Below are 25,620 nucleotides of genomic sequence, written 5' to 3'. Positions count from 1 at the left end.
GTAGCTCAGCTGTAACCTTGACGGCGAAGCCTCAACAAAAACCCTAGTCTTCGGACAGGATGTGCCACTTGGCAATCTGCCGGCGCGGGTGGTCGCAGATCTCCCTCCAGTGCTCCCCAGGAGTACCGGCAGCAGCCGTACCCAGGATCAGGCGCCCCAAGATGGGATTGGGGGAGCGGGAGGAGTCCCCCCGCCTGGTTGGTGGAGACTCAGAGTCCATGAGCAGGAGCTCTACGCTGGTCTCCTTCAGCCCCTCCTGGGAGGCCATGTCGAACACAAACAGCTCGTTGAACACAGGGTTGGGGGAACACTTTTTCACATGGGTCTTCTTTTTACTGATACGCTTCTTCCCTTTGAAGAGGTTGACTTTCACATATGGGTCTGGAGGGAAGGAGAGTGGGAAGGAAGGAAGGAGGGAGGTAGGAAGGGATGAGAGGAAGGAGAGAGAGAGGCAGAGTGAATAGAATTCATAGCACAGCTCTGAAAATGGCACAATGGATCAATACAGTGGTATAAGTGTACATGCGTGTGTGTGTACATGCCTGTGTGTGGTATTGACTGGCTCAGTTTGTTGGTAGTATGAGCATCTGTAGAGCATCTACAGATGGACTATCCGGACTATCCAAAGAAAGTGTGACCAAACACTGTGATATGGCTAAGACTCTGTTTTATCTAGAGAAGTTTTATTACAAGATTACATTACCTCAGTCTCTGTCATTACAACCTGTATAAGAGTATTGGGGCTTTGTCCCTAATGACAACCTACTTCCTATATAGCGCACTACTTTTGACGAGGGCCCATTGGCTCTGGTCAAAAGTAGTGCACTATGTAGGGAATAGGGTGCCATTTTGTAACTCCGCCCATAAGTACTCCTGAAGGGCCCGAGTGTCTCATTACTGAGAGAATAATTTTGTTCCTACTATCATTTACATTACATTTACATTTAAGTCATTTAGCAGACGCTCTAATCCAGAGCGACTTACAAATTGGTGCATTCACCTTATGATATCCAGTGGAACAACCACTTTACAATAGTGCATCTAAATCTTTTAAGGGGGGGGGTTAGAAGGATTACTTTATCCTATCCTAGGTATTCCTTAAAGAGGTGGGGTTTCAGGTGTCTCCGGAAGGTGGTGATTGACTCCGCTGTCCTGGCGTCGTGAGGGAGCTTGTTCCACCATTGGGGTGCCAGAGCAGCGAACAGTTTTGACTGGGCTGAGCGGGAACTGTGCTTCCTCAGAGGTAGGGGGGCCAGCAGGCCAGAGGTGGATGAACGCAGTGCCCTTGTTTGGGTGTAGGGCCTGATCAGAGCCTGAAGGTATGGAGGTGCCGTTCCCTTCACAGCTCCGTAGGCAATCACCATGGTCTTGTAGCGGATGCGAGCTTCAACTGGAAGCCAGTGGAGAGAGCGGAGGAGCGGGGTGACGTGAGAGAACTTGGGAAGGTTGAACACCAGACGGGCTGCGGCGTTCTGGATGAGTTGTAGGGGTTTAATGGCACAGGCAGGGAGCCCAGCCAACAGCGAGTTGCCGTAATCCAGACGGGAGATGACAAGTGCCTGGATTAGGACCTGCGCCGCTTCCTGTGTATCCTGTCTATGTGTGCATGTCTCTGTGTGTGCGTGCGTATCTGTGTGTGCACATTCTTGTGTGTATGAGTACGTTCTTACGTGTGTGCATACTTATATTTTTGCGTGTCTGTGTATGTGTGTGTCAGGGGAGAATGACTGCGCCCTCTCATTGAAGCCACAGAGTTCAAGACTGACTGCAGTACTACAAGCATTGTTTGCAGAAAACAGGATTCACCATTCACTATAATGGCAGTCTTCGTGGTCAGTTTCCGTGTAAAAATGAATAATTAGAACCTATTATCGCACACAGAAGAAGTTATAAGGACAATTTAGTTGCCAATGGCAGCCTGTAGTACCCTGGTCGGGCTTCAACTTGAGCTACTCAATGAGAAGGGTCAGCACTGAGCTAGCCTACAACGTCAATTCCTGGAGTGGCTCATACTGCACATTTTATGTCTACCAGAGGGGGCTGGTGGGATGAGCTATTGGAGGAAGGGCTCATTGTAATGGCTGGAATGGAATAAATGGAATGGAGTCAAACATGTGGTTTATATATGTTTGTGTTTGATACCGTTCCATTTATTCTATTCCAGCCATTACAACGAGTCTGTCCTCCTATAGCTCCTCCCACCAGCTTCCTCTGATGCCTACATACATCTCCCCAATGAGATGACATTTTAGAATGCTAAAACCGACTTCCTTGGCTTCAAATGCGCTAATGAGTCTACACATAGGAATGAATGGTGTCACGTGATCAATGGCTTTGTCCATCATATATAGTAATTGTGTGTCAATTTATATATACGCTAGATGACTGATAGGGGGCGTTGTGTTGTAGAGTCCATGCCTCCATCTTGGCACATGTATTCTATTACAGACACCTTAATGCATACTTTATAATTATATTATGTGAGATAAACATAAAAATAAAATAAAACATATATTTTTTGATAAATAATGTTACTGTCCCCACTTTACTATTTTCTACATTGTAGAATAATAGTGAAGACATCAAAACTAGGAAATAACACATATGAAATCATGTAGTAACCAAAAAGTGTTAAACAAATCAAAATATATTTCAGATTCTTCAAAGTAGCCACCTTTTGCCTTGATGACAGCTTATCTCTTAAATAATTATGAATAGAGCCACCATTGAGCACAAAAACAACACTTGTTACAGAATATTTTACATAGAAATAAATACATAGGCTAACCGGCATTCTCTCAACCAGCTTCATGAGGTATTCACCTGAAATGCTTTTCAATTACCAGGTGTGCATTGTTAAAAGTTCATTTGTGGAATTTCTTGCCGTCTTAATGTGTTTGAGAAAATATGTTGTGTTGTGACAAGGTAGGGGTGGTATACAGAAGATAGCTCTATTTGATAAAAGACCAAGTCCATATTATGGCAAGAACAGCTCAAATAAGCAAAGAGAAATGAAGGCCTGTCAATCTGGAAAATTTCAAGAACTTTTCAAGTTTCTTCAAGTGCAGTCGCAAAAACCATGGCTCTCATGAGGACCGCCACAGGAAAGGAAGATCCAGAGTTATCTCTGCTGCAGAGGATAAGTTCATTAGAGTTAACTACACCTCAGATTGCAGCCCAAATAAATGCTTCACAGAGTTCAAGTAGCAGACACATCTCAACATCAACTGTTCAGAGGAGACTGCGTGAATCAGGCCTTCATGTTCGAATTGCTGCAAAGAAACCACTACTAAAGGACACCAATCAGAATAAGAGACTTGCTTGGACTAAGAAACACGAGCAATGGACAATACATTGCTCGTGGAAAATCTGTCCTTTGGTCTGATAAGTCCAAATTTGAGATTTTTGGTTCCAACCGCCGTGTCTTTGTGAGACGCAGAGTAGGTGAATGGATGATCTCTGCATGTGTGGTTACCACCTGTGAGGCTTGGAGGAGAAGGTGTGATGGTGTGGGGGTGCTTTGTTGGTGACACTGTCAGTGATTTATTTAGAATTCAAGGCACACTTAACCAGTATGGCTACCACATCATTCTGCAGCGATACACCATCCCATTTGGTTTGCACTTAGTGGAACTATCATTTGTTTTTCAACAGGACAATGACCCAAAAAATACCTCCAGGCTGTGTGTGGGATATTTGACCAAGGAGAGTGATGAAGTGCTGCATCAGATGACCTGGCCTCCACAATCACCCGACCTCAAACCAATTGAAATGGTTATGGGATGAGTTGGACCGAAGAGTGAAGGAAAAGCAGCCAACAAGTCTTCAGCATATGTGGGAACTCCTTCAAGACTGTTGGAAAATCATTCCTCATGGTACTGGTTGAGAGAATGCCAAGTGTGTGCAAAGCTGTCATCAAGGCAAAATGTGGCTACTTTGAAGAATCTGAAATAGAAAATCTATTTTGATTTGTTTAACACTTTTTTGGCTTACGACATGATTCCATGTATGTTATTTCATAGTTTTGATGTCTTCACAATTATTCTACAATGTAGAAAATAGTAAAAATAAAGAAAAACCCTTGAATGAGTAGGTGTGTCCAAACTTTTAACTGGTACTGTATATACTTTAATACATGTATAATTTTGTCCTTGAAACATTTCATTAAAATACTGCAGAATTCCATTCATTCATCTGGAGGACTGCTCCCATTGGGGAGTGCCAATATGGCTAACCGGTGACTTCAAAGCCTCTCAATGGCCAATACATCAGCAATCCAAGTTTTACAGACGTGCTCAAATTTGTTGGTACCCCTCCACAAAAAAATGAAGAATGCACAATTATCTATAGAATAACTTGAAACTGACAAAAGTAATTGGCATCCACCATTGTTGATTCCATATTTAATAGAAATCAGACTTTGCTTTAGATTTTTTTATTCAAAATAATATTGTAAATAATAAAACAAATGAAAATGGCATGGACAAAAATTATGGGACCCTTAACCTAATATGTTATTGCACAACCTTTAGAGGCAATCACTGCAATCAAATGTTTTCTGTAGCTCTCAATGAGACTTCTGCACTGCAAGCTTCAGCTCTTTCCATAGATATTCGATAGGATTCAGATCAGGACTCATAGAAGGCCACTTCAGAATAGTCCTATGTTTTGTTGTTATCCATTCTTGGGTGCTTTTAGCTGTGTGTTTTGGGTCATTATCCTGTTGGAGGACCCACGACCTGTGACTGAGACCGCGCTTTCTGACACTGGGCAGTACGTTTCGCTCCAGAATGCCGTGATAGTCTTGAGATTTCATTGTGCCCTGCACAGATTCAAGGCACCCTGTGCCAGGCGCAGCAAAATAGCCCCAAAACATAACCGAGCTTCCTCCATGTTTCACTGTAGGTATGGTGTTCTTTTCTTTGAAAGCTTCATTTTTTCATCTGTGAACATAGAGCTGCTGTGACTTGCCAAAAAGCTCCAGTTTTGACTCATCTGTCCAAAGGACATTCTCCCAGAAGGATTGTGGCTTGTCAATATGTATTTTAGCAAATTCCAGTCCAATTCCAGTCCAGTTATGTTTTTCTTTAAAAGTGGAGTCCTCCTGGGTCTTCTTCCACGGAGCCCACTTTCACTCAAAAAGTGACGGATGGTGCGATCAGGAACTGACATACCTTCACCTTGGAGTTCAGTTTGTATCTCTTTGGCAGTTATCCTTGGTTCTTTTTCTACCATTCGCACAATCCTACTGTTCAATCTGGGGTCGATTTTCCTCTTGCGGCCGTGCCAAGGGAGGTTGGCTCCAGTTCCATGGACCTAAACTTCTTAATAATATTTGCAACTGTTGTCACAGGAACATCAAGCTGCTTGGATATGGTCTTGTAGCCTTTACCTTTACCATGCTTGTCTATTATTTTCTTTCTGATCTTCTCAGACAAATCTGTCCTTTGCTTTCTCTGGTCCATGTTCAGTGTGGCGCACACAATGATACCAAACAGCACAACGACTACTTTTCTCAATTTAAATAGGCTGAATGACTGATTACAAGATTAGAGACGTGTGATACTGATTAAAGAAACAAATTAGTTTGAAATATCACTATATAATTATCTTTTCTAAGGGGTACCAACAACTGTGTCGCACCATTTTAGAATATCTTTGTAGAATAAGCAATAATTCATCTCTTTTCACAGCTTCTTTGTTTTATTCTATGACATACCAAAGGCATACAAGTATACATGATAAAATAGCTTTTCATTTGATCACTTTTCAGGAGGAATGAACCATTTTTTCAATGAGGACGTATGTATACATGATTAGTGTGTGTGTGTGTGTGTGTGTGTGTGTGCGTGTGCATACATGCGTACATACTTACATTTGCATGTGTGTGTGTGTGTGTGTGTGTGGGGGGGGGTCTTTATGTACCTGAGGGCCTGTGGTTGTCGGTCTTCAGCAGGTGGCGAGCCTTCAGCACCACGACTGTTAGAGTACTGGTGGTAGACTGGTAACAGAGAGACAACAGCAGCTCCCCTCGACCTGCACTCCTCTATAAACAGAGATGGAGACAGGGAGAGGGGGGAGGGGGATAGAGAGAGAGGGAGAGAGGTGGAAGGAGGAGAGAGAAATTCCCCACCAGAATATCAAACCTTTGAGACCCGAGCAAGGGACTGACTAGTGAGGAGGAAGATTGGGTTTACACTGACATTATGATGATGAACTGTGATATTTACACCAGGTTATAAAGTAGAGATATATACAGTCAGTTCCAAAATGACTGGCACCCTTGATAAAGATGAGTAAAAAAAATACAATTACTGAGCTATATTGTATGGCAAGAAAAGGGTAAATTATATTATTTTATACTAATACAATTTCTCAGAGAAAAAGTAACAAGTAATACCTTTTTCTAAAAAAGACAAGGGGTCAAAATTATTGGCACCCCTGTTTTCAGTATGTTACCTTGTGAGGATAATGGCACTGAGCCTTGTTCTAAAATGTTTTATGAGAAGACCATTCCTCTTTAGCAAATCTTTCCAGATCATTGATATCCTTTATCTGTGCTTATGGACTGTCCTCTTCAATTCAAACCGGTTCAAGTCCGGAGACTGAGATGGCCATTGCAAAATGTTGATTCCTTTTAAAATATTTTTTTCAAAAGATACGTTGAACAAAATAGTCAAAACATAATGTAAACGCAGGTGAGGTGGTACAACACTTTTTGGCCATTTTCTGATGTTTTGTTGTGAAAAACGTTTTATTTATTTTATTTTAACTTTTTAACCAAGTAGGCCAGATGAGAACAAGTTCTCATTTACAACTGCGACCTGGCCAAGATAAAGCAAAGCAGTGCTACAAAAACAACAACACAGAGTTACACATAAACAAACATACAGTCAATAACACAATAGAAAAATCTATGTACAGTGTGTGCAAATGTAGAAGATTAGGGAGGTAAGAAAATAAATAGACCATAGAGGCGAAAAAATTACAAATTAGCATTAACACTGGAGTGATAGACGTGCAGATGATGATGTGCAAGTAGAGATACCGGGGTGCAAAAGAGAAAGAAGATAAATAACAATATGGGGATGAGGTAGTTGGGTGTGCTATTAACAGATTGGCTGTGTACAGGTACAGCTGCTCTAAGCTGCTCTGACAGCTGATGCTTAAAGTTAGAGAGGGAGATAATAGTCTCCAGCTTCAGTGATTTTTGCAATTCGTTCCAGTCGTTCGCAGCAGAGACCTGGAAGGAAACACGGCCACGGGAAGTGTTGGCTTTGGGGGTGACCAGTGAATATACCTGCTGGAGCGGGTGCTATGGGTGTTGTTGCTATGGTGACCAGTGAGCTGAGATAAGGCGGGGCTTTACCTAGCAAAGACTTATAGATGACTTGGAGCCAGTGGGTTTGGCGACGAATATGTAGCAAGGGCCAGCCAACGAGAGGATACAGGTTGCAGTGGTGGGTAGTATATGGGGCTTTGGTGACAAAACAGATGGCACTGTGATAGACTACATCCAGTTTGCTGAGTAGGGTGTTGGAGGCTATTTTGTAAATGACATCGCCTAAGTCAAGGATCGATAGGATAGTCAGTTTTACGAGGGTATGTTTGGCAGCATGAGTGAAGGAGGCTTTGTTGCAAAATAGGAAGCTGATTCTAGATTTAATTTTGGATTGGAGATGCTTAATGTGAGTCTGGAAGGAGAGTTTACAGTCTAACCAGACACCTAGGTATTTGTAGTTGTCCACATATTCTAAGTCAGAACCGTCCAGAGTAGTGATGCTAGTCGGGCGGGCGGGTGTGGGCAGCAATCGGTTGAAGAGCATGCATTTAATTTTATTAGCATGGCATTGAAGCTGGTTTGGAGGTTTGTTAACACAGTGTCCAAAGAAGGGCCAGATGTATACAGAATGGTGTCATCTGCGTAGAGGTGGATCAGAGCAGCAAGAGCGACATCATTGATATATACAGAGAAAAGAGTCGGCCTGAGAATTGAACCCTGTGGCACCCCCATAGAGACTGCCAGAGGTCCGGACAACAGGCCCTCCGATTTGACACCCTGAACTCTATCTGAGAAGTAATTGGTGAACAAGGCGAGGCAGTCATTTGAGAAACTTGAACCCTTTTAAAAATCTGTGGCTTGAATTGAAGAGGGCAGTCCATAAGCGCAGATGAAGGATATCAATAATACGTCAACCCTATTACCCATATATAGACAGGCTAGACATTTTAGAAACATTTACATTTTTTGGTGAAGCTTGCATTCAATTGACCTTCCCTGTTGAACACAAGCTTACATTCCCCCTTTCACAAAGGGATTCATGGCTGATTTAGATTAAGTCGTTAACCTGTTAGGGCTAGGGGGCAGCATTTGCACGTCTGGATAAAAAAAAATGTACCCGATTTAATCTGGTTACTAATCCTACCCAGTAACTAGAATATGCATATACTTATTATATATGGATAGAAAACACTCTAAAGTTTCTAAAACTGTTTGAATGGTGTCTGTGAGTATAACAGAACTCATTTGGCAGGCAAAACCCTGAGACATTTTCTGACAGGAAGTGGATACCTGATGTGTTGTATTACCTTTAAACCTATCCCATTGAAAAGCACAGGGGCTGAGGAATATTTTGGCACTTCCTATTGCTTCCACTAGATGTCACCAGCCTTTACAAAGTGTTTTGAGTCTTCTGGAGGGAGATCTGACCGAACAAGAGCCATGGAACGATGATGTCCCATTAGACACCTGGCGCGCGAGTTCATGTTGGGTACCCTCGTTCCAATACGTTATAAAAGAGTATGCATTCGTCCACCTTGAATATTATTCATGTTCTGGTTAAAAAGGCCCTAATGATTTATGCTATACAACGTTTGACATGTTTGAACGAACGTAAATATATTTTTTCCCCTCGTTCATGACGAGAAGTCCGGCTGGCTTAGATCATGTGCTAACAAGACGGAGATTTTTGGACATAAATGATGAGCTTTTTTGAACAAAACTACATTCGTTATGGACCTGTGATACCTGGAAGTGACATCTGATGAAGAGAATCAAAGGTAATGGATTATTTACATAGTATTTTCGATTTTAGATCTCCCCAACATGACGTCTAGTCTGTATCGCAACGTGTATTTTTCTGGGCGCAGTGCTCAGATTATTGCAAAGTGTGATTTCCCAGTAAGGTTATTTTTAAATCTGGCAAGTTGATTGCGTTCAATATTTTACAAATGTTTTCTAATTTCAATTATTTAATTTGTGACGATGACTTGACTGCCGGTTATTGGAGGGAAACGATTTCCTCAACATCAATGCCATAGTAAAACGCTGTTTTTGGATATAAATATGAACTTGATAGAACTAAAAATGCATGCATTGTCTAACATAATGTCCTAGGAGTGTCATCTGATGGAGATTGTAAAAGGTTAGTGCATCATTTTAGCTGGTTTTATGGTTTTGGTGACCCTGTCTTTGAATCGACAAAACATTACACACAACTCTTATAAATGTACTGTCCTAACATACTCTAAATTTATGCTTTCGCCGTAAAACCTTTTTGAAATCGTAAAACGTGGTTAGATTAAGGAGATGTTTATCTTTCAAAGGGTGTAAAATAGTGTATGTTTGAAAAATTTGAATTTTGACATTTATTTGGATTCAAATTTGCCGCTCTTGAAATGCACCTGCTGTTGATGGAGTGCACCACGGGTGGCACGCTAGCGTCCCACCTAGCCCATAGAGGTTAACCCTGTTACTGTCAACTCTGTTACTTTAGTCAGCACTTAACCTGTTGGGTCTAGGGGGCAGCATTTGCACGTCTGGATAAAAAAAATGTACCCGATTTAATCTGGTTACTAATCCTACCCAGTAACTAGAATATGCATATACTTATTATATATGGATAGAAAACACTCTAAAGTTTCCAAAACTGTTTGAATGGTGTCTGTGAGTATAACAGAACTCATTTGGCAGGCAAAACCCTGAGACATTTTCTGACAGGAAGTGGATACCTGATGTGTTGTATTGACTTTAAACCTCTCCCATTGAAAAACACAGGGGTTTAGGAATATTTTGGCACTTCCTATTGCTTCCACTAGATGTCACCAGCCTTTACAAAGTGTTTTGAGTCTTCTGGAGGGAGATCTGACCGAACAAGAGCCATGGAACGGTGATGTCCCATTAGACACCTGGCGCGCTACTTCATGTTGGGTACCCTCGTTCCAATACGTTATAAAAGGCTATGCATTCGTCCACCTTGAATATTATTCATGTTCTGGTTAAAAAAGGCCCTAATGATTTATGCTATACAACGTTTGACATGTTTGAACGAACGGAAATATATTTTTTCCCCTCGTTCATGACGAGAAGTCCGGCTGGCTTACATCATGTGCTAACGAGACGGAGATTTTTGGACATAAATGATGAGCTTTTTTGAACAAAACTACATTCGTTATGGACCTGTGATACCTGGAAGTGACATCTGATGAAGAGAATCAAAGGTAATGGATTATTTACATAGTATTTTCGATTTTAGATCTCCCCAACATGACGTCTAGTCTGTATCGCAACGCGTATTTTTCTGGGCACAGTGCTCAGATTATTGCAAAGTGTGATTTCCCAGTAAGGTTATTTTTAAATCTGGCAAGTTGATTGCGTTCAAAAGATGTAAATCTATAATTCTTTAAATGACAATATAATATTTTACCAATGTTTTCTAATTTTAATTATTTAATTTGTGACGCTGACTTGACTGCCGGTTATTGGAGGGAAACGATTTCCTCAACATCAATGCCATAGTAAAACGCTGTTTTTGTATATAAATATGAACTTGATAGAACTAAAAATGCATGCATTGTCTAACATAATGTCCTAGGAGTGTCATCTGATGGAGATTGTAAAAGGTTAGTGTATCATTTTAGCTGGTTTTATGGTTTTGGTGACCCTGTCTTTGACTTGACAAAACATTACACACAACTCTTGTAAATGTACTGTCCTAACATACTCTAAATTTATGCTTTCGCCGTAAAACCTTTTTGAAATCGTAAAACGTGGTTAGATTAAGGAGATGTTTATCTTTCAAATGGTGTAACATAGTTGTATTTTTGAAAAATTTGAATTTTGACATTTATTTGGATTCAAATTTGCCGCTCTTGAAATGCACCTGCTGTTGATGGAGTGCACCACAGGTGGCACGCTAGCGTCCCACCTAGCCCCAAGAGGTTAAGCACCGTGTAAATCCCCCTCCCCCCAACCTCGACGGCCCTGAAAGAACTTCATTGGACTCTATGTAAACTGGAAACCACATATCCTGAGGCTGAATTTATTGCAGCTGGGGATTTTAACAAGGCTAATCTGAAAACAAGGCTCCTAAATTTTATCAGCATATCGAATGCGCGACCTGTGCTGGCAAAATTCTGGATCATCGCTACTCTAACTGCCGCGACACCCTCTTTTCGGCAAATCTAAACACGACTCCATTTTGTTGCTCCCAGCCTATAGACAGAAACTTAAACAGGAAAGCCCGTGCTCAGGTCTGTTCAATGCTGGTTCGACCAATCTGATTCCACGCTTCAAGATTGCTTCAATCACGCGGACTGGGATATGTTCCGGATAGCATCGGACAACAACATTGATGTATTCACTGATTCGGTGAGTGAGTTTATTAGCAAGTGCATCGGTGATGTTGTACCCACGGTGACTATTAAAACCTTCCACAACCAGAAACCGTGGATTGATGGCAGCATTCGCGCAAAACTGAAAGCGCGAACCACTGCTTTTAATCAAGGCAAGGCGACCGCAAACATGACCGAATACAAACAGTGTAGCTATTCCCTCCGCAAGGCAATCAAACAAGCTAAGCATCAGTAGAGACAAAGTAGAGTCGCAATTCAACAGCTAAGACACGAGATGTACGTGGCAGGGTCTACAGTCAATCACGGATTACAAAAGTAAACCAGTCTCATCGCGGACACCGATGTCTTGCTCCCAGACAAACTAAACAGCTTCTTTGCTCACTTTGAGGACAATACAGTGTCACTGACATGGCCCGCTACCAAAACCTGCAGGCTCTCCTTCACCGCAACCAACGTGAGTAAAACATTTCAACCTTTTAACCCTCGCAAGGCTGCCGGCCCAGACGACATCCCTAGCTGCGTCCTCAGAGCACACGCAGACCAGCTGGCTGGTGTGTTTACGGACATATTCCTTCAATCCCTATCCCAGTCTGCTGTTCCTGTTCCCAAGAAAGCTAAGGTAACTGAGCTAAACGACTATCGCCCCGTAGCACTCACTTCATCATCATGAAGTGCTTTGAGAGACTAGTCAAGGATCATATCCGACCCATGTGCAACTGGGTCCTTGACCTCCTGATGGGCCGCCCCCAGGTGGTGAGTGTAGAAAACAACATCTACACTCCGCTGATCCTCAACACCTGGGCCCCACAAGGGTGTGTTCTCAGCCCTCTCCTGTACTCCCCGTTCACCCATGACTGCGTGGCCATGCACGCCTCCAACTCAATCATCAAGTTTGCAGACGACACTACAGTGGTAGGCTTGATTACCAACAACGACGAGACGGCCTACAGGGAGGTGGTGAGGGCCCTCGGAGTGTGGTGTCAGGGAAATAACCTCACACTCAACGTCAACAAAACAAAGGAGATGATCGTGGACTTCAGGAAACAGCAGAGGGAGCACCCCCCATCCACATCGATGGGACAGTAATGGAGAAGGTTGAAAGTTTTAAGTTCCTCGACGTACACATCACGGACAAACTGAAATGGTCCACCCACACAGACAGCATGGTGAAGAATCCGCAACAGCACCTCTTCAACCTCAGGAGGCTGAAGAAATTTGGCTTGTCACCAAAAACACTCATAAACTTTTACAGATGCACAATTGAGAGCATCCTGTTGGGCTGTAATCACTGCCTGGTACGGCAACTGCTCCGCCCACAACCGTAAGGCTCTCCAGAGGGTAGTGAGGTCTGCACAACGCATCACCGGGGGCAAACTACCTGCCCTCCAGGACACCTACACCACCCAATGTCAGAGGAAGGCCAAAAAGATCATCAAGGACAACAACCACCCAAGCCACTGCCTGTTCACCCCGCTATCATCCAGAAGGCGAGGTCAGTACAAGTGTATCAAAGCTGGGACCGAGAAACTGAAACTGACTCAAATCTCTAGCCACTTTAATAATAAAAATGTGGATGTAATACATGTATCACTAGTCACTTTAAACAATGCGACTTTATATAATGTTTACATACCCTACATTACTCATATCATATGTATACACTGTACTCTATACCATCTACTGCATCTTGCCTATGTAGTTCTGCCATCGCTCATCCATATATTTATATGTACATATTCTTATTCATTCCTTTACACTTGAGTGTTTAAAAATAAGGTAGTTGTTGTGAAATTGTTAGATTACTTGTTAGATGTTACTGCACGGTCGGAACTAGAAGCACAAGCATTTCGCTACACTCACATTTACATCTGCTAACCATGTGTATGTGACCAATAACATTTTATTTCATTTGAATAGGCACTTACTATAGTCATTTTTGTAGTGAGATAGCAATAGTTTTTTATTAAGTTGAACATGTGCTCTTTATGACAGAACGTTAAAATTAGGTGAAATTAAATGTCTTTTCCCCACCAAGTTACACTACTCAAAAGGCACCTAATTCGTCAAACCTTTCGATAGATGAGAACCTGTAGTAGCGCAGGGCCGTAATTACATAGCAGACCAAAGTCCGGACCTATAAATAACAACAATATATATTTTGTCGACAATAAAGAAAATCAATTTCGGGTCAAAATGTTAATATTTCTCATAGCGTTGATCAAAGCACAGAACGCTTATATTCTTGATCTGACTGAGTTCTAATTGCGCCTGCCTCTTTGCGAACGAGTGGAATCATGAACAGTGGTTTGTTCGTTTGCGTCCTCTGGATATGAATCCCGCACGTTCACCACTATCAAACGGCTATCTCAGCCCTCTCGAAGCACAGGCCGAGGTCCTGAGATGTGAAATTAACTACTCATGCTCAGATTCAGCTCAAGTAGGTGACTTGAAACACTGCTGACAGTGTGTTTGCTGGATACTTTGCCAAGGTAATCCATCCACCTGACAGGTGTGGCATATCAAGAAGCTGATTTACAGCATAATCATTACAAAGATGCACCTTGTGCTGGGGACAATAAATGACCATGTGCAACCACACCAGCCCAGGACTGTCACGCTTGTCGTCGGTTAAAGAGGACCAAAACGCAGCAGGTATGTGTATACTCATCTTCTTTATTTAACGGAAAAGAAGGAAAAACCAAACAAACACGTATACAAAAAATAAACAAAACGATGAACGACAAAATGACAGCCTTGAAGGCAACACAGCAATCCAAAGACAATCTCCCACAATTAGACAAACAAACACACCCAACTAATATAGGACTTCCAATCAAAGGCAACACCACACAGCTGCCTTCAATTGGAAGTCCACCCCAATTAACCAAACATAGACATACAACTAACTAGATAACACATAGAAATACATTAGCACAGACCATAAACCAAAAACCCGGAAATACTAAATCAAACACCCTATTTTCCAAAACACCACCCGAACCACATAAAACAAATACCCTCTGCCACGTCCTGACTAAACTACAATACCAATTAACCTTATACTGGCCAGGACGTGACAAGGACCTCCATATCCGGCTTCTTCACCTGCGGGATCGTCTGAGACTAGCTACACGGACAGATGATGAAACTGTGGGTTTGCACAACCGAATAATTTCTGAACAAACTGTCAGAAACCGTCTCAGGGAAGCTTATCTACATACTCGTCATCCTCACCAGGGTCTTGACCTGACTGCAGTTAGGTGTCGCAACCGACTTCAGTGGGCAAATGCTGACCTGCGATTGCCACTGGCACACTGGAGAAGTGTGCTCCTCACGGATGAATCACAGTTTCAACTGTACCAGGCAGGTGGCAGACAGATTGTATGGCATTGTGTGGGCGAGCAGTTTGCTGATGTCAATGTCATGAACAGAGTGCCCCATGGTGGCGGTGGTGTTATGGTATGGGCATGCAGGAGCTAAGGACAACGAACACAATTACATTTTATCGATGGCAATTTGAATGCACAAATATACCGTGACGAGACCCTGAGCCCCATTGTCGTGCCATTCATTCGCCACCCTCACGTCATGTTTCAGTATGACAATCCGCGGCCCCATGTCACAAGGATCTGTACAGAATTCCTGGAAGCTGAAAATGTCCCAGTTCTTCCATGGCCTGCATACTCACCAGACGCACTGAGTATGTTTGGGATGCTTTGGATTGACGTGTATGACGGCGTGTTCCAGTTACCGCCAATATCCAGCAACTTCGCATAGCCATTGAAGAGGAGCGGGACAACATTCCACAGGCCACAATAAACAGCCTGGTCAACTCTATGCTCTAAGTAAATGTGTCGCACTGCACGAGGCATACGTATCTGTTTTCAACAGATGCATATCTGTATTCCCACTCATGTGAAATCCATAGATTAGGGCTTTATAAATTCGTTTCAATTCATTTTCAACCCTTATATGAACTGTAACTCAGTAAAATCTGTGAAATTGCTGCATGTTGCATTCATATTTTTGTCTAACTATCTATCTATCTATGTTTTATTGTTTAAAGAAGTTATGAATGAGATTGGTGGGTTTTTGCAGTATCTAGTAATGGCATGGGGTTGTCCAATGACAGACATATATTTGTTAAAAATCTATCACTTTATAGTTACATTTCAGAGAGACAAATATGTATTTATTTTTACTAAATGCTATACAGTGACTTCGGAAAGTATTCAGACCATTTGAGTTTTTCCACATTTTGTTACGTTACAGCCTTATTCAAAAATGGATTCAATTGTTTTTTACCCTCATCAATCTAGATACAATCCCCTATATAATGACAAAGCAAAAACAGTTTTGAAAGTTTTGCTAATATATATATATATATATATATATATATATATATATATATATATATATAAAACAGAAATCACATTGACATGAGTATTCAGACCGTTTACTCAGCACTTTGTTGATGCACCTTTTGCAGCGACTAAAGCATTGTGGCTTTTGGGGTAATAAGCTTCAAGCTTGGCACACCTGTATTTGGGGAGTTTATCCCATTCTTCCCTGCAGATCCTCTCACAATTTGTCAGGTTGGATTGGGAGCGTTGCTGCACAGCTATTTTCAGGTTTCTCCAGAGATGTTCGATTGGGTTCAAGTACGGGCTCTGGCTGGGCTACTCAAAGACATTTACAGACTTGTCCCGAAGCCACTCCTGCGTTGTCTTGGCTGTGTGCTTAGGGTCATTGTCCTGTTGGAAGGTGAACCTTCGCCCCATTCTGAGGTCCTGAGATCTCTGGAGCAGGTTGTCATCAAGGATCTCTCTGTACTTTGCCCTGTTCATCTTTCCCTCGATCCTGACTAGTCTCCCAGTCCCTGCCGCTGAAAAACATCCCCACAGCATGATGCTGCCACCACCATGCTTTACCGTAGGGATGACGCCAGGTTTTCTCCAGACGTGACGCATGGCATTCAGGCCAAAAGAGTTCCATCTTGGTTTCATCAGACCAGAGAATCTTGTTTCTCATGGTCTGAGAGTCTTTAGGTGCCTTTTGGCAAACTCCAAGCAGGCTGTCATGTGCCTTTTACTGAAGAGTGGCATCCCTCTACCATAAAGGTTTGATTGGTGGAGTGCTGCAGGGATTGTTGTCCTTCTGGAAGATTCGCCCATCTCCACAGAGAGAGTGTGCAGAGGAACTCTAGAGCTCTGTCAGAGTGACCATTGGGTTCTTGGTCACCTCCCTGATCAAAGCCCTTCTCCACCGATTGCTCAGTTTGGTCGGGCGGCAAGCTCTAGGAAGTCTTGGTGGTTCCAAACTTCTCAATTTAACAATGATGGAGGCCACGGTGTTCTTGGGGACCTTCAATGCAGCAGACATTTGTTGTTAACCTGAGGGACCTTATATAGACAGGTGTGTGCCTTTCCAAATCATGTCCAATCAATTGAATTTACCACAGGTGGACCCTAGTCAAGATGTACTAACATCTCTAAAATGATCAATAGAAACAGGATGCACCTGAATTCAATTTCGAGTCACAAAGCAAAGGGTCTGAATACTTATGTAAATAAGGTATTTCTGTTTTTAATTTTTAATAAATTAGTAAAAATAAATAAAAACCTGTTTCAATTTGTCATTATGGGGCATTGTGTGTAGATTGCTGAGAAAAAAAATGCACAGTACCAATCAAATGTTTGGACACACCTACTCATTCAAGGGTTTTTCTGAATTGTCATTATTTTCTACATCGTAGAATAATAGTGAAGACATCAAAACCATGAAATAACACATATGGAATCATGTAATGAAAAAAGTGTTAAACAAATCAAAATATATTTTAGATTCTTCAAAGTAGCCACCTTTTGCCTTGATGACAGCTTTGCACACTCTTGGCATTCTCTCAACCAGCTTCATGAGGAAGCTTTTCTGTCACAGAAGTTGTCATGGAGAGAAGAGGACCAAGGCGCAGCGGGATTGTGGACACTCATGTTTATTACATAAAACACGTAAAGCATCCACTTGAAAACAACAATAAACAGTACTTACAACAGCAACAGTCTTGCAGGCACATACAATGCAGTGCAAGGACAACCACCCACAACCCCAAAGAAAAACACACACACCAATATAGGACTTCCAATCAAAGGCAACTCAACACACCTGCCTTCAATTGGAAGTCCCAATCACCAACACAACATTTAACAAACACAAACCACCTGCCACATCCTGACCAAGACTAACACAATTACGCCCTCTGCTGGTCAGGACGTGACATTTTCAAACAGTCTTGAAAGAGTTCACACATATGCTGAGCACTTGTTGGCTGCTTTTCTTTCACTCTGCGGTCCAATTCATCCCAAACCATCTCAATTGGGTTGAGGTACTGTAGGGTGATTGTGGCGGCCCGGTCATTTGATGCAGCACTCCATCACTCTCCTTGGTCAACTATCCCGCACATAGCCTGGAGGTGTGTTTTGGGTTATTGTCCTGTTGAAAAACAAATTATAGTCCCATTCAGCACAAACCAGATGGGATGGCGTATCGCTGCAGAATGCTGTGGTAGCAATGCTGATTAAGTGTACCTTGAGTCTAAATAAATCACACAGTGTCACCAGCAAAGCACCGTCACACCATCACACCTCCTCCTCCATGCTTCATGGTGGGAACCACAAATGGCAGATCATCCATTCACCTACTCTGCGTCTCACAAAGACACAACGGTTGAAACCAAAATCTCAAATTTGGACTTATCAGACCAAAGGACAGATTTCCACCAGTCTAATTGCCTTTGCTTGGCCAAAGCAAGTCTCTTCTTATTTTTGTTGTCATTTAGTAGTGGTTTCTTTGCAGCAATTTGACCATGAAGGTCTGATTCACGCAGTCTACTCTGAACAGTTGATGTTGAGATGTGTCTGTTACTTGAACTCTGTGAGGTGCAATTTGAGGTGCAGTTAATTGCCAATTTCAGAGGCTGGTAACTCTAATGAACTTATCCTCTGCAGCAGAGGTGACTCTGGGTCTTCCTTTCCTGCGGCGGTCCTCATCAGAGCCAGTTTCATCATAGTGCCTGATGATTTTTTGCGACTGCACTTGAAGAAACTTTCAAAGGTCTTGAAATTTTCCGGATTCACTGACCTTCATGTCGTGAAGTAATGACGGACAGTCATTTCTCTTCTGTTATTTGAGCTGTTCTTGCCATAATATGGACTTGGTCTTTACTAAATAGGGCTATCTTCTGTATACCACCCCTACCATGTCACAACACAACTGATTGGCTAAAAGGCATTAAGAAGGAAAGAAATTCCACTATTTAACTTTTAACAAGGCAAACCTGTTAATTAAAAATGAAATAAAATGTTATTTGTCACATGCACCGAATACAACAGTTTTAGACATTACAGTGAAATGCTTGAGTGTTAAGAAACAAATAGATAAGTAAAAAATTGAAAATAGAAAATAAAAGTAACAAATAATTAAACCGCAGCAGTACATGTAGGTTGAGTTAAAGTGACTATGCATAGATTATAAACAGAGAGTAGCAGCAGCGTAAAAGAGGGGTCTGGGTAGCCCTTTGATTAGCTGTTCAGGAGTCTTATGGCTTGGGGGTAGAAGCTGTTAAGAAGCCGTTTGGACCTCGATTGGTGCTCCGGTACCGCTTGCCGTGCGGTAGCAGAGAGAACAGTCTATGACTCGGGTGGCTGGAGTCTTTGCCAATTTTTTGGGCCTTCTGACACCGTCTGACATAGAGATCCTGGATGGCAGGAAGCTTTGCCCCAGTGATGTACTGGGCCCTACGCATTACCCTCTGTAGTGCCTTGCGGTCGAAGGCCGAGCAATTGCCATACCAGGCAGTGATGCAACCAGTCAGGATGCTCTCGATGGTGCAGCTGTAGAAGCTTTTGAGGTTCTGAGGACCCATGCCAAATATTTTCAGTCTCCTGAGGAGGAATAGGCTTTGTCGTGCCCTCTTCACGACTGTCTTAGTGTGTTTGGACCATGATAGTTTTTTGGTGATATGGACACCAAGGAACTTGAAGCTCTCAACCTGTTCCACTACAGCCCCGTCGATGAGAATGGGGGCGTGCTCGGTCCTCATTTTCCTTTGTCATCTCCTTTGTCTTGATCAAGTTGAGGGAGAGGTTGTTGTCCTTGCACCACACGACCAGGTCTCTGACCTCCTCCCTATAGGCTGTCTCATTGTTGCCGTTGTCGGTAAGACAGCATACCAGGTGACTACCACATGAAGCTGGTTGAGTGAATGCCAAGAGATTGCAAAGCTGTCATCAAGGCAAAGTGTGGTTACTTTGAAGAATCTCAAATATAAAATATGTTTTGATTTGTTTAACCTCTATGGGCTAGGTGGGACGCAAGCGTCCCACCCGTGGTGCACTCCATCAACAGCAGGTGCATTTCAAGAGCGGCAAATTTGAATCCAAATAAATGTCAAAATTCAAATTTTTCAAACATACAACTATTTTACACCCTTTGAAAGATAAACATCTCCTTAATCTAACCACGTTTTACGATTTCAAAAAGGTTTTACGGCGAAAGCATAAATTTAGAGTATGTTAGGACAGTACATTTACAAGAGTTGTGTGTAATGTTTTGTCAATTCAAAGACAGGGTCACCAAAACCATAAAACCAGCTAAAATGATGCACTAACCTTTTACAATCTCCATCAGATGACACTCCTAGGACATTATGTTAGACAATGCATGCATTTTTAGTTCTATCAAGTTCATATTTATATCCAAAAACAGCGTTTTACTATGGCATTGATGTTGAGGAAATCGTTTCCCTCCAATAACCGGCAGTCAAGTCAGCACCACAAATTAAATAATTAAAATTAGAAAACATTGGTAAAATATTATATTGTCATTTAAAGAATTATAGATTTACATCTCTTGAACGCAATCAACTTGCCAGATTTAAAAATAACCTTACTGGGAAATCACACTTTGCAATAATCTGTGCACTGCGCCCAGAAAAATACGCGTTGCGATACAGACTAGGCGTCATGTTGGGGAGATCTAAAATCGAAAATACTATGTAAATAATCCATTACCTTTGATTCTCTTCATCAGATGTCACTTCCAGGTATCACAGGTCCATAACGAATGTAGTTTTGTTCAAAAAAGCTCATCATTTATGTCCAAAAATCTCCGTCTTGTTAGCACATGATCTAAGCCAGCCGGATTTCACTTCATGAACGAGGGGAAAAAATATATTTACGTTCGTTCAAACATGTCAAACGTTGTATAGCATAAATCATTAGGGCCTTTTTTAACCAGAACATGAATAATATTCAAGGTGGACGAATGCATTCTCTTTTATAACGTATTGGAACGAGGGTACCCAACATGAACTCGCGCGCCAGGTGTCTAATGGGCCATCATCGTTCCATGGCTCTTGTTCGGTCAGATCTCCCTCCAGAAGACTCAAAACACTTTGTAAAGGCTGGTGACATCTAGTGGAAGCAATAGGAAGTGCCAAAATATTCCTCAGCCCCTGTGTTTTTCAATGGCATAGGTTTAAAGGTAATACAACACATCAGGTATCCACTTCCTGTCAGAAAATGTCTCAGGGTTTTGCCTGCCAAATGAGTTCTGTTATACTCACAGACACCATTCAAACACTTTTAGAAACTTTAGAGTGTTTTCTATCCATATATAATAAGTATATGCATATTCTAGTTACTGGGTAGGAGTGGTAACCAGATTAAATCGGGTATGTTTTTTATCCAGCCGTGTCAATACTGCCCCCTAGCCCTAACAGGTTAACCTGTTAGGGCTAGGGGGCAGTATTTGCACGGCTGGATAAAAAAATGTACCCGATTTAATCTGCAAGCGTCCCACCTAGCCCATAGAGGTTAACAATTTTTTGGTTACTACATGATTCCATATGTGTTATTTCATAATGTTGATGTCTTCTCTATTACTCCACAATGTGGAAAATATAAAAAATAAAGAAAACCCTGGAATGAGTAGGTGTATCCAAACTTTTGACTGGTACTGTATATTTTAAGCAATTTTAGATTAAGGCTGTAAAGTAACAAAATGTAGAAAAAGTAAAGGGGTCTGAATACTTTCTGAAGTCACTGTATATCCGCCTCACTTTCAGAGAAATTAGTACTACTAGGTTACACACAGTCAAATGTAACAAATAACTAAATTTTAATATCTTTTATTTTTTGCAAATGATACATTTGTGACATCAATATGTTTGCTTTAAATATGTTTTAAATAAATCAATCAATACAGTAACATGAGATTTGAAAGTAAAACGTTTACATTTGGCATTTTAATTATTTAGCAGATGCTCTTATCCAGAGCGGCTTACAGTGAGTGCATTCATCTTTAGATATCTATGTGAGACAATCACATATCACAGTCGGCTATACAGGATACAAACATCCCATTACCGCTGAACAATGTTATATAGCATTTAGCAAAAAAATACATTTTCATACACATCTAATATCTATTATAAAAAAAATCTGAGAACAGTAATATTATACACACACATGAAGGTACCCATAAGCAATCAATTCTGATGAAAAAAAACACAAATGTGAAAAATTGGTGAATATAGCATTTTGGAAATAAACTCTTCATGCATTTGTAAACATTAGAAAAGAGGGAGAACATAAAACCAAGAAACAACAAATCATCAATACAACCAAGCCCTTTTCTCTGTCCCTTTACTAAGCAGCAGAGCAGCAGCAGAGAGAGAAGTCAGGTTTACCAGCAGCATAGAAGAGTCTCGAAGCTTGGCACACAACACTACACAAAGACATACGCCTCACTCTCTCGCTCCCTCACCAATGTACACAGTACACAGTACAATACAATTCAATAGATCCTACAACTCTCTCCCTTCACCGTAGTACTACTCATCACCTATCATATGGAAAAGACAGCAACAGCCCAGCCCAGCGCTACATAGAGGATAGAATATCAGTATCAATTCTAGAATAATCTATTCTAGAATGATCTAGAGATTCTAAAGACACAGTGGCTGGTACAATGATACCTGCAATCATATAACATTCATCAACTGTGGGATGCGTCCAAAATGGCACCCTATTCCCTATATAGTACACTACTTTTGACCAGAGCCATATAGGTCCTCTCAAAAGTAGTACACTATAGGGAATAGGGTGCCATTTGGGACTCTCCCTGTGTTATTCCATTAGTACCCTGTACCATTTAACTACAGGAGGCTGTATTATCATATTACATATTACTGTAGGTATAAACTCTCACTACGAAGAGGATTTAATTCATATTATGCTAAGGGTTATTATGCAAAGCAGAATTTCTATTAGACACTAATAGTGCACCGTCATTGTGATCATGATTCCCTCAGAGCTAGAATGGAGAGCTCTTGTTTTACTGTACTCTATAGTAGTGAAGGTGTAAAAGTTGAGAATGATGAATATGATAATGGAGATGATGATGACTATAATAATGATGATGACTATTATAATAATGATGATGAACCAAGTAACTATCTCTTACCTTGACATTCTTCTTGATGATCTCGCGGCTCATCAGGACACGCCCCTCCATCAGGTCGATCCCGGCCAATGGGATGAGCATCTCGCCGATAACCTCATCACGGGAGAACCTATCGAAGCTGAGCACCATGAAGTGGAGCGACAGCTCCTGCACGCGGACCATTGGGATCCCATAGAAGCTGAAGGTCTCGTCAAACACCGGGTCCAGAGTCTTCCTCAGGACGCGGGTCTTGACCCGGTGCTTCTTCTCAGGCAGCAGGGTCAGCTTGATGTAGGGGTCAGAAGTCAGGGACTGCTCGTCGGTCGGAGTCAGCCCGTGGGCCTCTTTAATGTGAACCACAAAGGCCTTCTTCTCTGAGTTGTACTCCAGGGAGAAGTGGAGGGTCCCAAGGCCGACATCGGGGCCTCCGTCCTGGGGTTTGTCCTGGTCCTCGTCCCCTTGGGTGTGGGTGGTGGCCTGGCTGGAGAGACTGCCGCTGGTGGGGGAGACCAGGGCAAGGTCTCTAACCCCAGGTTGGGTGAACCCTGGGTGGGGCGAGGGAAGATCCAAGTCTGGGGAGCTGCGGACCTTGGTGTGGATCTGGACGTTGGGGTGTGGAGGTTTGGTGGTGATGGTGAAGTTGTCGTTCAGGTCTTGTTTTTCCAGGTCGAGGTGGAGGGCTGTTCTGCCCCCTGCTGGGCTGGAGGCCACTTGTTGTTGTTGTTGTTGTTGTTGTTTACCATTGTTGCTGTTGACATTACAGTTTCCATTCACGTCGGTCTTGCTGTCTAACTTCTTGTCGCTGAGGCTCTCTGGGTAGATGTCACTGCCTTTGAGCATGTGCATGAACTTGTAGGGTGTTGTCTCCTGGGACTTGGTGTTCTTACGTTGGCAGCAGATCCAGGCGAAGATGGAGACGCAGGACACTAGGCCAAACACACTCACCACGGCAACACTCACCGGCACCTCTGCTATGGAGAAGGGGGGGCAGAGAGAGTCTTGATTTTGTAACTGTCCCTCCCTCCTGTTGATCTATTGTCTGTCTGTTGAGTGTGTGTCTCTGTGTGTGTGTGTGTGAATGTGCAGAAGCTTCCTTTGTCTTACTAGGTCTGTAGATGAATGTAATGACAAGCTGCGTCAGAAACCCACTGCTTAATACTAATTACTAATAGACTGAATGACTGACTGGCTGACTGACTGACTGATGCACTGTCTGAGTCAGAGACAGCATAACAACTGCACAATCTCGGATCGTGTCACAAATGGCACGTTATTCCATATGGACACTGGTCAAAACTATTGCACTATATAGGGAATAGAGTGCCAGAGACATCACCCGTGTCATATGACAACAGCACAATCTGTGACTCCTACATTACATGACTGACTAATCAAGGCCCATATAGAGTCATGAGATGTACTGAATATGAATAGAGAAAATGCGTTTTTGACGTAAACATTTACATTTGGCGATTTGAAGACAGTGATTCACTTGCTTATTGATTTATCTAACTGATTACTGATTAATTAACTAACACTCATCTCAAATCGTAATCTAATCAGATGATTGATTTGGGTGCTTGGTTAGTTAGCAACACAAATAGATATTCTTAGCTTAGTGTCAGAGCACAAACTGGGTAGGCAACCCCAGTGCATTAGGACATGACAGGATATTTTCAATATGATCTCCTAAATAAATAAAGGATAAATACATTTAATAAATTGTGAATAGGGTACCATTTGTGACGCAACTGAATATTACCAACCAAAATAACAGAGACAGAGGCTTTCCCGAGTTCTCCCACCAACTATTGGCTGCTCCCACTCAAATAAGACAGTTTTCCCATCCCAGCTACTTACCGAACTGCATTTCTTTCGTCACCATTGGAGCCATGGTCCCGCTCGCTCGTGTGCTCTATCCAAGGTGCTGAAAACGCTCCCTCTTCGCCTTATTTCAACGCTCGTGCTCTATAAACCTACCCTCAACCAACGACCCTGCGCACCAATAGCCAACCTCTCTCGGTAGCTTATAGTTAGGTGTATCTCCTTGACTGCGAATAGCGATTGTTTTTTATGATGTGACTCCTTTAATCATTTAATCTGTTTGTTTCCGTTTAATAAATCAAACCCAGCTGTTCCTTTCAGAGAGGTGAAGGTTGGTATTCTCCGTTCTCTTCCAAGTGCGAGTCTCACCCTGCTCGTGTTGTTACTCTCTGCACTATGATCTTCTCTGAGGAGGCACCACCCATCTCTCTCTCTCTCTCTCTCTCTCTCTCTCTCTCTCTCTCTCTCTATATCTATATCTCTCTCTCTCTCTATATCTATATCTCTCTCTCTCTATATCTATATCTCTCTCTCTCTATATCTATATCTCTCTCTCTCTATATCTATATCGCCTCTCTCTCTATATCGATATCTCTCTCTCTATATATATATATCTCTCTCTCTCTCTATCTCTATATCTCTCTCTCTCTCTCTCTCTCT

At 42.1% G+C, this 25,620-nt stretch overlaps 1 protein-coding gene across 2 annotated transcripts; it reads right to left on the bottom strand.

The window, feature by feature from the left end:
• LOC106609065 (synaptotagmin-4) lies at positions 1-25,347 on the bottom strand. 2 transcript variants are annotated; one of them, XM_014207443.2, is made up of 4 exons: positions 24,997-25,347; positions 23,158-24,107; positions 5,926-6,046; positions 1-381 (listed from the first exon to the last, which is right to left on the bottom strand). In XM_014207443.2, the coding sequence occupies exons 1-4, from the start codon at positions 25,028-25,030 to the stop codon at positions 44-46; spliced, it is 1,443 nt and encodes a 480-aa protein (XP_014062918.1). In that variant the 5' UTR covers positions 25,031-25,347; the 3' UTR covers positions 1-43. The 2 variants fall into 2 exon arrangements, with proteins under 2 accessions (XP_014062918.1, XP_014062920.1); XM_014207445.2 differs by having other exon boundaries at positions 23,158-24,104.
• Between the last annotated feature and the right edge of the window lie 273 nt (positions 25,348-25,620).

The sequence above is a fragment of the Salmo salar genome, chromosome ssa07 (assembly GCF_905237065.1).
Source record: "Salmo salar chromosome ssa07, Ssal_v3.1, whole genome shotgun sequence".
Classification (NCBI taxonomy): Eukaryota; Metazoa; Chordata; class Actinopteri; order Salmoniformes; family Salmonidae; genus Salmo; species Salmo salar.
Note: the sequence above shows the minus strand (reverse complement) of the source record. Positions and strands in the feature narration are given on the sequence as shown.

Bases quoted from the DNA above. Each gene is read 5' to 3' on its own strand.
- LOC106609065 (XM_014207443.2), bottom strand. From the start codon at position 25,030: ATGGCTCCAATGGTGACGAAAGAAATGCAGTTCG. The intron at 6,047-23,157 runs GTAAGAGATAGT...CTCTGTTTATAG, and splicing joins TCATCAAGAAGAATGTCAAG to AGGAGTGCAGGTCGAGGGGA. The intron at 382-5,925 runs GTACATAAAGAC...CCTTCCCTCCAG, and splicing joins CGACAACCACAGGCCCTCAG to ACCCATATGTGAAAGTCAAC.